The sequence below is a fragment of the Carassius carassius genome, chromosome 22 (genome assembly GCF_963082965.1).
Source record: "Carassius carassius chromosome 22, fCarCar2.1, whole genome shotgun sequence".
NCBI lineage: Eukaryota > Metazoa > Chordata > Actinopteri > Cypriniformes > Cyprinidae > Carassius > Carassius carassius.
In genome coordinates, this window is record NC_081776.1 from 13058579 (window position 1) to 13070072 (window position 11494).

Consider the following 11494-nt stretch of genomic DNA (forward strand, 5'->3'; position numbering starts at 1 on the left):
TTGGGGGGGGAGGGGGGGGCAATAAACATAACATTTCTCACGAGCAAGTTTTGAAGGGGACACCAATAAAACAGGCAAAATTGTACTTAAGGATATGTGTACAGAGAGGAAAGCCTTACTATTGCATGGATACTGTTTCATTATCCTTATCAAAGTTTCTTTTTGGTTCAATGAAAAAGCTGACTAAATTGATGAAAACATTCTTCAAAACAATTTATTTTGTTGCAATGTTTTTGAAGTTGTTTACACAATCAAGCCACCAAAATACAATGGAATTTGAACTTAACTTCAACTTTTATTTATTTATATAGCAAATTTAATAGCAATGTTGTTGCTTCACAGTTATAAAACATGCATATATAAAAACATTTGCCATGCCTAGAAAAATGAAGGCATACACTCTTAGACGTAAAAGACAGGGGAAAAAAACAAAAAATAATAATTTATTACGTCAATGACTGATTTGTTCAAAAAGTGGATTCATTCAGTTAGGAAACACCTCCTCAGTGTTTCTCAAAGACGCAATTAGTGCTGTTACTGCTGTAGCTTAGTTTTCAACTTTTTTCGTTGGTGAAATAGAGCTAAAACAGGCAATATGGTGCCTAAAATGCACTTAATATTAACTTCTTGTTTATTCAATTTTTATAAAAATCTAAATCACATTTGTTATGCTAATATCTGGAGAACAACTGCACTCTTAGTATGATGTTATATTAGATTAACCATATAAAATGAAATAAACCGACCAGTGGGGGCTCGTGAATTTTAAAATAGAGGAGGCAAACTAATTGTATTGGTCTGGGGATCCCTACCAATTGTTATTATTATTATTATTTGCTTAACCACTTTAAAATGGCTTTTTGGCGGCTTTTAGTCAGAAACCGTAAAGATAATATATTCAATATCGCTACTCATTATAAATACTTGGTAAATTATCAGCCCAGCCGCTCCGGGAGAAACCATAGACTGTATAAAAACAGGTTCAAACTAATAGCATCTAATTTATGTCTCTATGATGGTAGGTTGATATTCCAGAAGGGAGGCTATATAGCGTCCTCTATGATGTTACTTTTCTCAGCACTCCTCAGCGCTGAAAGTGAACACTCGATGCTGATAGGTTCCCCTGGCCTCCCCCTCCCCTTCTCTTTGACTTGGTGGTTGTCGTTACATCAGCAGATTCGCGATAGAAAAGTGGAGCTTTCATGTAATGGTATTACAACTGTGAAATTACAAACAAAAATATATAGATTCTGAGACATGAACTGAAATGAATAGTGAATTTTATTAACATTAAATCTTCCTCATTTTCACCTCAAAATTTGGGGGAAACTGTGCCCCCCTGCCTCACCCGACGAGCCGCCACTGAAACCGACTAAATAGTGAACGCGGGAAAATCTAATTGCGCACCCGTCTAATCTAACGTACAAGACTTGTAAGTTATATGCGTACACTATGGGTGTGTAAGACGTTATTAAACAAGCTAGGTAAACGCCTGTATAAAACGCCTGTTATAATCGCTAACAGCGCAGACTACATCGGTGACAAAAGTACACAATAATATTTTTTGGACACGACTTAATTAATTAATGACTCAGCATCATCTATATTAAAGAGAAAATAATCACGTCATCCGATGTTTAATGTGAATAAAGTAAGCTAGACTTATGGAATTCCACAACAACTGAAACACGTTGTTTTTCGCACAGGACTGTCTGTGTGCCGGTGTTCTGTCGATTCATGCTACCCATCGAGATGTGCTACTTACTGGTTCTGCGCATGTGCAGACTCACAATTGTGTTCTGCGTTGCCACGCCCATAAATCTAGGCATCCAGACTTCGGTTGACGGACGGTGAGCATTGCGATATCTACAGAATATGCTACTCCTAACATCTTAAAGGTGCTATTACAGAATATGCTACTCCTAACATCTTAAAGATGACAAAGTATCTGTCAACGTGCTCTCCATATTCATACAGTGCATATGGAGTGAGTAGTGATGTAAAATAAAGTGAATTTGCACTGGGAGCATTATTTGATAAGTTACCAAGGAAAGGTTTGCTTTGACAGGTCAAATATGAATATTTGATGATTTTTACTTTTCACGCCATTTAAAAAAAACAGTACAGTGCCGTATGTAGTAGGTACTCATAACTTTGAATTTTATAATTGTACATTTACAATTATGTCATTTTTACTTGTATATAATTTTTACTTATTATATCAAGGGTAGAATGAATCGACATTCTCTGTGATCGATTCGCGCTTCGGGTAGCATCACGGTGGTGGTGAGTTAAAGGTTAAAAGGTTAAAAGGGGAGCACGCTGTGGACCAAAGCACTGTGAGGCAAGCAGGGGGAGCTCGAGATTTTTAAAACTTTTTTTTGTTGTTGCTCAGTTTGCATTTGTATTGTTTTACTACTTACACAATTACTTTAACTATTTATCATTATATTATTTACAATACACATATTTCAATTATATTTTAGGGGGGGGGGGGGGGGGGGCAACCCTCAGATAGGGCGATTTCCGCCTATGGTCTTGAGAATGGCCTCTTGAGAAGAACAGAAATTTAAAAAAAAAAGATTCTGGGTACAAAAATGAGGATCCATTGCCCCCTTCTGGATGGGTTCTGTTCAAGCTTATTTTTATCTCAGGGTATCCTGGGCAAGCTCAGGCACTTTCTTATATATATATATATATATTCTTATATATATATATATACTGTAAAACACACAATTCACACCTACATCTGGTGAATATATACATATATATATTTATATATATATTCACCAGGCGTAGGTGTGAATTGTGTGTTTTACAGTATTGCAAAATATTTACTAATATATATATACTGTATATACACACTTTTTTTTTTTTTTTACATGCACTGGACACAGTGTTCTCCATCTTTTGATGTATTGTCTAATGCTGGGGTTGTCAACTCTGGCCCTGGAGGTCCACTGTCCTGCAGGTTTTAGCACCAACACTTAATCAAACGCACCTGAACAAGCTAAATCAAGGTCTAAAAGATTTCAAAAAACAAACAAACAAACAGGTGAGCTTGATCAAGGTTGGAGCTAAACTCTGCAGGAAAGTGGATCTTGAGGGCCGGAGTTGAGAACCCATGATCTAATGAATGATCTGAATGTTTGTATACCATTGACTAGTGTATATTTGAAAGCTTTGTTTGGTTTTGAGTACAGGTGAAATTGTTTAAGCAGTTCAGGGAAAAAAAATTATACATTAGCTGGAAAGAACCAAAAATGAACTGCACAGTAGGAATGGCCTGTAGCCTGAATGCAGGTTGGGCAAAAAAACAATAATAGTTTAGACAACTATTTCACTGCCAAACTCGTGAATGAGTCAATGTTTCGCTCATTATCTGGCTCAGATCGGTGTTCATCTTCAGTTCTCTCTTCACATCAGTTCCGTCAGTGTACTGTTTGAGTACCAAATGTATTTTCGATGCTTCAACAAATTCTAACTGACCCTCTGATGTCACATGGACTACTTTGAAGATGTTTTTATTACCTTTCTGGACATGGACAGTATACCGTACACACAGTTTCAATGGAGGGACTGAGAGCTCTCGGACTAAATCTAAAATATCTTAAACTGTGTTCCGAAGATGAACGTAGGTCTCACTGGTTTGGAACGACATGAGGGTGAGTTATTAATTACATAATTTTGAACTAACCCTTTAACTGCTGAAAAACTTAATCATTACTGAAAGTTTAAAAGACAACTTGACATACAGTAATACTAAACGGACTAAAATATAGAGGGTTTAAATACTTGAACTCAATTTAAGGGGGTTAGAAGAGCATGAAAGAGCTTGAAAATAAACACTTGACCGAGATTTGTTCTAAAATACAGAAAAGCTGCATAAAACTCTTAAAATGTTACACTTTTATAGTAATACAATTAATATTTTATGCGTAATACTGTATATGGATACTGTATAAATTATTAAACGTCTACCAAATTAGCCTACTCTGTGCAGCGTTATTGTGATTGAAAGCGTTTTCAGTTAACCGATTCCTCTACTAAATATGTTAAGTGGGCCCAAATAATGAGGTTAATTGTCTACAGCTGCATTGAAACCTGCTGCAAATCATGCAAAGGTGTTGTTTAAGATTTCAGGGATTATGTGAAGCAGTGAAAAATAATTCATGTATTGATTTAGCTTATTACAATCTCAAGTTCTAAGCGGCCATGCTTCATAATTTTTTTCCTTTTTGTTTTCTCGTTATAACGACTTAATTTTCTCATTATCTCGACATAACGAAAGTGGTTTTCTCATTATAATGACTTAATTTTCTCGTTATCTCGACATAACGAAAGTCGTTTTCTCGTTATAACGACTTATTTTTCTCGTTATCTCGACATAATGAAAGTTTGTTTTCTCGTTATAACGACATGGCAGTTTTACTGTTGCTATAGTAACGAACTCAACTTTGACAGGCATCTGATGGACCATGCAGGCGCTCTTACTGTAGCATATATTTCAGCAACTTTGCTTCATCTAGGTAATAACGTCTACAATACTGTACATAAATAAAGGCTGATCAGTCACTGTTGATTTTTCCAAAGACAGTACACCAAACGTTTTGTTTTTGTAATTAACATGTTTAAATGGCAACACCGCGAACACAGACGGAGTGCCTTCAGAAGGATGCAGAACTATTCTAAGATCTTTGAGCTGCTTGGATTAAACTCACTTTTAATTTTCCATTTATTTGAAATAAAATTATATATAATTTTTAATTTTTAGTAGTCATTATATGCTGTGGCAGATATCATGTACGTTACAAGCTTCTGTTTGAAAAGATCGTTCATGTGCAGTGTGTGTGTGCAGAAAAAAAACGATTACAACATTATAGAACAAAACTGAATTAAATTAGCCTATGCATTTTACATATACATCACATTTCTCATCAATATGATTAACAATAAAGATTAATAAAAAGAAAAAGAAGCACATCACAAATAGCCTACATCATTAAATCCCGTCCTACTGTAGATAAACAGAACATCTCTGCTTATTAACTACTTAATCATGTGCCTAAAAGAAGCACAAATAAAGATATAGGTGCAAACAGAATACAGTGACATCAACCTTGGTTTTGATCGATAAGCAGTTATTTTATGACACAGAACGCGTTGGTGAACTTAATACACTAAATAATCATGTTGATTAAAGCATTTAAAATTTATGAATTAATTAAATGTCAGTAATGAACAAGACTGCACAAATTATAGCGATCACGAGGAAGGTCCGCGTACAGTAAAAGTACAACACCGCATCAGTTATACTCAGGTCTATAGTGCCACCTGCTGGCGTAGTTTTGTAACTTATTAGAGAAAATTAAGTCGTTATAACGAGAAAACGGCTTTCGTTATGTCGAGATAACGATAAAATTAAGTCGTTATAACGAGAAAACAAAAAGGAAAAAAATTATAAAGCATGGCCGCTTAGAACTTCCGTACATTTTCCATATGACTGTCTTTAAAAGTAAGTGTATTACTTGTAGCTCATACAAATAAGTATAGTCAAGCAGAGGGGCGGAGCTCTGAGGAGGAGGCGGGCTCCAGTGAGAGAGCCACGCCCATTTCTGCAATCGCTCCAGAAGCTGATTCAAATCATGAACAACCTGCTGTCAAATCATCAAATCCAGCCCTGCTGTGCCTGGAGCAGGTAGAAGCTCTTTAAAATAATAATAATTCATTTTGTTCGCCTGTGTCTTCCATTCCTTTAAACTGGCAAAACTAGTAAAATACCGTGACACTAATGTGATTATAACTCTTAATACAACTATTGTACATTTTGAAATGTAGCCGATCTGTACAGCAAACTTTTTCAATCTATATTACATAAAAAATTAACTGTTGCTTACCTGCAGTGATGGTCTAGAGAGATAAATGCAGAGATAAACAGGCATTTTTTGTGTATTCAACATACAGTATCAGAATTGAGTTGAGTACAAAAATGTGCACAACCAAATGACTGTGTAAGAATGACCAAAATCAGTGTTAAGATACAGTTTTATTTGTTTTATAAAAAATATGAATGTGCCTTTTAAAAGCACAGATTTAGGTATTTGATATAATTTCTCCAATATACAAACAGTTTCTGAAAAAGCAGGCTGATAATGATTAGAAAAAACTAAACTTATTTCAGACTGGTAAGAAAAAAACATTCATCAAGGTCAGCCTAGTCACACAGCAATACTTAAAAAAAATCTTTTTTATTATTATTTTTTTTTAATCATCCCATACTTTCACAATAAATACTGTACACTTCCTCCTTGTAAGCCACAGATATCCACCTCATGGGCCTTTAGTCCATGTCTGTAAACTTTCAACCATCTGTATAAAACATCTAGCCTAAAAAAGTAACTTTCAGCATTTAAAATTCCATAAGTCCACCAGCAAATCATGGATGGTATTAATCAAATTAACATTTTTAAAAAGCTGTTCACTGTGTCCCACTAAATATTCAACACATGAGGGGGGGGGAGCACTCATCAGGAGTCTGTAAAGAGGATGGTGTAGTAAACCAGTTAAACAGAAGATGGCAGTAGCACATATGCAAAAACATGAAATCATAACTCCAAGACCTGGCATTTTAAGACTAGATGATGGATAGTATTTTTATGTGCCGTGCAATGTTTGAAATACATATTTAGACATGTTATTTTGGAAATGCAGTTCTGCTAACGTTTGAGGATGTGTAATGAATCACAAGCTATATCTTTAGAAGTTGTTCTTGAGGAAAAGTGTGTAACTGCCCCAAAAATAATTGTTCATTTATACTTCAAGTTGGCTTAGGGTGCATAATTCTTTGGCCTCATCATCATTTTGACATTTTTAAATGTTTGTCTGTAGTTTGTCGGATAGTACTCAGACGTCTGGTTTTGCCATGTGCCCCAAAAGATCCCATTCCTCTTCCCTTTGTACTTTGTTTTGTAGTATTTGCCATTGAGGTTTGCTGACATGCAGGCATCAAACCACCAGCCCGATTCATAGTACGCCCCACAGCTCCCTGAGGGGTACATGTCGTTGTCCTTGTCCGGTGTACTGAAGAACTTCTGATCATGGTTGAAGTGTTTGCTGAACTGCAGAGCATTTCCAGCAGTCCCCGAGTACCCGCTCAAAGACAGCCGATAATTGAGGAACTCATTGGACACGTAGAACTGTTCGTACTTGGCATACCCCCGTATGCCCTCAAAGTCTTCAAGTTCAATGCGCAGGATCATGTCCTTGGCTTTGGTGAGCAGGTGAATTTTATCATTGCCAAGCCAGAACTCCCCTTTAAGGTCACCAAAGCCCTTCTTATAGTCAGCCCAGGGGCGGTTGAAGCTTACGCTGCCATTGATGCGGCGCTGCAAGACAGTCCACCCGCCACCGAATTCCTCCATGTCACAGTACACCGGAAAGCTGGCATTTCTGGGGTTAGGGGTCACCTGGTACACTCCGTTTTTCCTTCGCCCTAGAATGCTGATCTCAGAACAGTCTCTGATGGTTGTGAGATCTGTGGAGAGAGAGAGAGAGACTTTTAAGCATGCCATATAATTTTCAGAGGTGGGTAGTAACGAGTTACATTTACTTCGTTACATTTACTTGAGTAATTTTTTGGGGTAACTAATACTTTTCGGAGTATATTTTAAGATGGGTACTTTATACTCTTACTTGAGTAAATTTTGGGGGAAAAATCTGTACTTTTACTTCGTTACTGTGGGCGACGCTCCTCTCGTTACTTTATCTTAATGCAATAAATGTTATAACTGCTTCAGTTTATTCCAAACGCACCGTCTACTTTTCTCTGGGCAATGAGCGATGAGTCAATTCTGTTCAAAGGCTTGATCAAACCATTTGGTAAACAAGTGAATTGGTTCATGAATCAGTTTGAATGATTCGTTCAGTTCCCTGCCGCACGCGCTGAGCGTCTGAAGTGGTTCACTCAGAGTTGTAACGTTTAAGAACAGAAAGAGCGTTGAAAACGTGGCTGGAACTGCACTGAATTGAAAGCAAATCTGCAAAGGCTATTATTTGCTAGCGATGGAGATCCTTATTAGATGAACACCGCGTGTGCTGTCTACTGTTTAACAGGTAATAACTTGGGCTACATTCGATTACAGTACACGATACCACTGACATTAGTTTGTTGTACGTGTGTGGCTTATAACAGAGGGGAGTCAAGTTGAATGCAGCTTCCAAAAGACAAAAAATAGCCGATTAAGATTTTATTAATTTTAATACAATCACACCGGTGCGAGTACGTTCAGCAAGTCATATCATCAGCTGCTAAATTCAGATCTGTGATTGCTTGCTGGCGCTTAGCCAGAGATAGATGCGTTTATACAGCGCTGTGCATTATAACCAATCACACATGATTCTTTTGAGCTTATTAAAGCATTGGCCAATCAGAGGTGTTCCGATGAGTCATCGCTAAAATGCCGGTGCTTCCTTCACTCGCTCACTGACTGAATACCTCTTTCTGGCCAATTCTCTCGTCAGAAACAACAAAGTGCAGATGTGTGTACGAATCTTTAATTAAGATATTGATTTCACAGTGTTAACAGTTTCAGTGATTTTAATGGGAGTTTCTGAGAGTGATTGAAATCTAGACTGTCAGTGAAAATGATCTTTGATAATGTAAATGTTATTTGCTCTCTTTCTGAACAATGAAAGATTAGTAGTAATATTTATATCACATTAACTTTCAATGTTAAATTCACATTTAATATAAAGTCAGTCGTATTAAAAATATTTTATGGCATGACTCCAACAGACAGGGTTTTATAATAAATTACATAAATTGGAGTAAAGGCTGATGAAATATATACATTTATACACGCACACATACATTACATACATTTTATCTATATATCTAAATAAAAATAGGCTCAGTATATATGACCCAAAGTAACTAGTAACTAACTACTTGAGTAGATTTTTTTATCCAATATTCTTTTACTCTTACTCAAGTAACTATTCAAGACTAGTACTTTTACTTTTACTTGAGTAAATATTTCTAGAAGTACTTTTACTTTTATTTGAGTACAGTTTTTGGGTACTCTACCCACCTCTGATAATTTTACACGCATCAGGAACGGAATGGAATGTTGCACCTTAAAATAAAAATCTCTATTTCTAATATTCTATTTTTACTCGTGTTGAATTAAACCTGTAGGAGTTTCTTTTTTGTGATGAACATGTTAGAATATGTTTTGAAAGATTGCGGGTAACCATACAGTTTCTGGTTCCCAATGACTTCCATAGTATGGCTACCAGCAACTCTCTGGTTACCATCATTCTTCAAAATATCTTTTGTGTTCAGCAGAAGAAAGAAACAATATGACGGTGAGTAAATGGTGACGGAATTGTAATTTTTGGGTGAATGATCCCTTTAAGGTCACACAGATTTTAAAGGGGTCATATGATGTTGCTAAAAAGAACATTATTTTGTGAATTTGGTGTAATGAAATGTGTTTATCTGAATATTTGGGTTGAACTGTTCTGGAACAGTGCTGTAAATACAACTTAACCACTGATTTCTAGTTGTGTCCACTTTTGAAAGACAAAACAAAGTAGCTTTGCTTTCACAACGAAACACATAGCATCTTCGGAACATGGTGGCAGCAACAATAAATGCTTTCTTTGCATGAACATTTGGGTGGCATTATGCAAATAGTCCCACATTGTGATGTAGACCTGGGGGTGTGTTTCATCAAGGTGTTTTGGGGGGCGTGGACCAATCTTAACTTTTATAAAGAATATCTCTTTGGATTTGAGACTTTAGTCTTTGCAACGTTAGGGATCTTATCTATTCATGAACAGCTTGTAACACCCCAAAGAGAAAGGAAAATTTGGAATCGCATCATATGACACCTTTAAAATGTTAGAATGTACAAAACACATACGGGTTTTTATGTTTGTCCTCTAAAGCGTGTGATGCTTGTGTAGATGACCCAAAAAGCTATTATTGGGTTCACTGGAGCTTATTACATTTATTTAATCACCATGTGATTCGATGAACACGGTTCATCCCCGCAGCAAGTTTTAATTTTTGAAATGCAAGTATTTGTATAATTCATTTTTATTTTACATCTGATATTATGAATCCATTATGCTTGATTATAAACCAAAGAAACTTCAGTGCGATAGCCCCTGTTTGAGGAGGCAGACTGAAAGCATTCTACAAAGTTCTTGTTTGTAAATGATTTTCTAGTTTACCCCAGTTCTGTGTCCTTAATAAGTTCTTATAAATGATTTCTGAATGATCATGTGACACTGATGCAGAAAATTATGCTTTGCCATCACAGGAATAAATTTTAGAATAGAAAACACATATTTTAAATTGTAATATTATCTCACAAATGTACTGTATTTTTGATCAAAGATGGGCAGCCTTGGTGAGCATAAGAGACTTTATAGCCTTACAGATAAAACATAATTATATGTTTCCATATTTCCATACAGTATTCATGAAAATGTACTCACATTGCATTATTACATCATTATAAGTAGAATTATTTAACTTACGCTGAAGTAGTAGTTGTTGTTGTTGTTGTTGACCTGGACAATGTGTGCAGTTGCTGCTGATTTTGTTGACAATCCCAGTAATGTTCTCAACTTTTCTGTCAACTATATCCTCCACATTTTGCAGATTGATGAGGTTAAGTTCCTCCAGACGGCCCTCAAGAGAGTTAATCTGCGCTCGTGCATTCTTCAGGCTGATAGACATGCGATTCATCTTCACCTGCATGTTTTGTACAATGTCATTATCACTGTTGTTCCCATTCCGGTAGACTCTTGTGCTGGTATCCCCTTGACTCAGCTCTGCGCTGTTTGTCAGACGGTCTCCACTGTCCTTCTGCAAGTTGAGGTCTACTTGCTGCAAGCTGCACTCCAGACAGGAGCTCTTCAACGTGTTTACTGTCTCCTTCAAGCTTTGCAGCTCCTTCATGGTCTTCTCCAGTAGACGGAATTGTTTGGGAAGCTGGATGGTCAGCGGTGGCAGCGTGATCTGGTACGGACACTCTTCCTCGTCTTCACATTGCCCAGCTGGCTTCAGCCTCACCTGGGAGCAGCTGGAACCTCCTGACACCCTGTCCTGAACCCCAGAGGGGCCACTACCAGAAGCCTCTACCTCCTGCAAGACGGCTATCAGCAGAGAACAGCACACAAACACCAGTTTCATGGTCTCAAATAAAGTGACCCAAACTGAGAGAGAGAACTGAAGAGAACTGCCTCAAAGTGCAACAGCTCTGACATTAATATCAGAGGAGAGAGAGAGAAAGAGAACGAAAGTGTGGGTGGGGCAGCTGTGCATTACATAATTGCACAGTCAACATCAGCACAGGAAGAATTTGGTGAAATAGGACTACTCACCCTTTCTCTTAAAACACGACACTATGCGTCAGTATTTAGGAATGATGTTTCTCTTTGTTTTTTACTTTGTTTGCTCTACAGTATATGAAAGAATGAG

General features: G+C 36.9%; 1 protein-coding gene across 1 annotated transcript; it reads right to left on the bottom strand.

Annotated features, from left to right (window-relative positions):
- Positions 1–6027: 6027 nt before the first annotated feature.
- On the bottom strand, positions 6028–11261 carry LOC132098999 (fibroleukin-like). Its single transcript, XM_059505343.1, has 2 exons — positions 10549–11261; positions 6028–7534 (listed from the first exon to the last, which is right to left on the bottom strand). Exons 1-2 carry the CDS (start codon positions 11204–11206, stop codon positions 6828–6830), a joined length of 1365 nt encoding a protein of 454 aa, XP_059361326.1. The 5' UTR covers positions 11207–11261; the 3' UTR covers positions 6028–6827.
- Between the last annotated feature and the right edge of the window lie 233 nt (positions 11262–11494).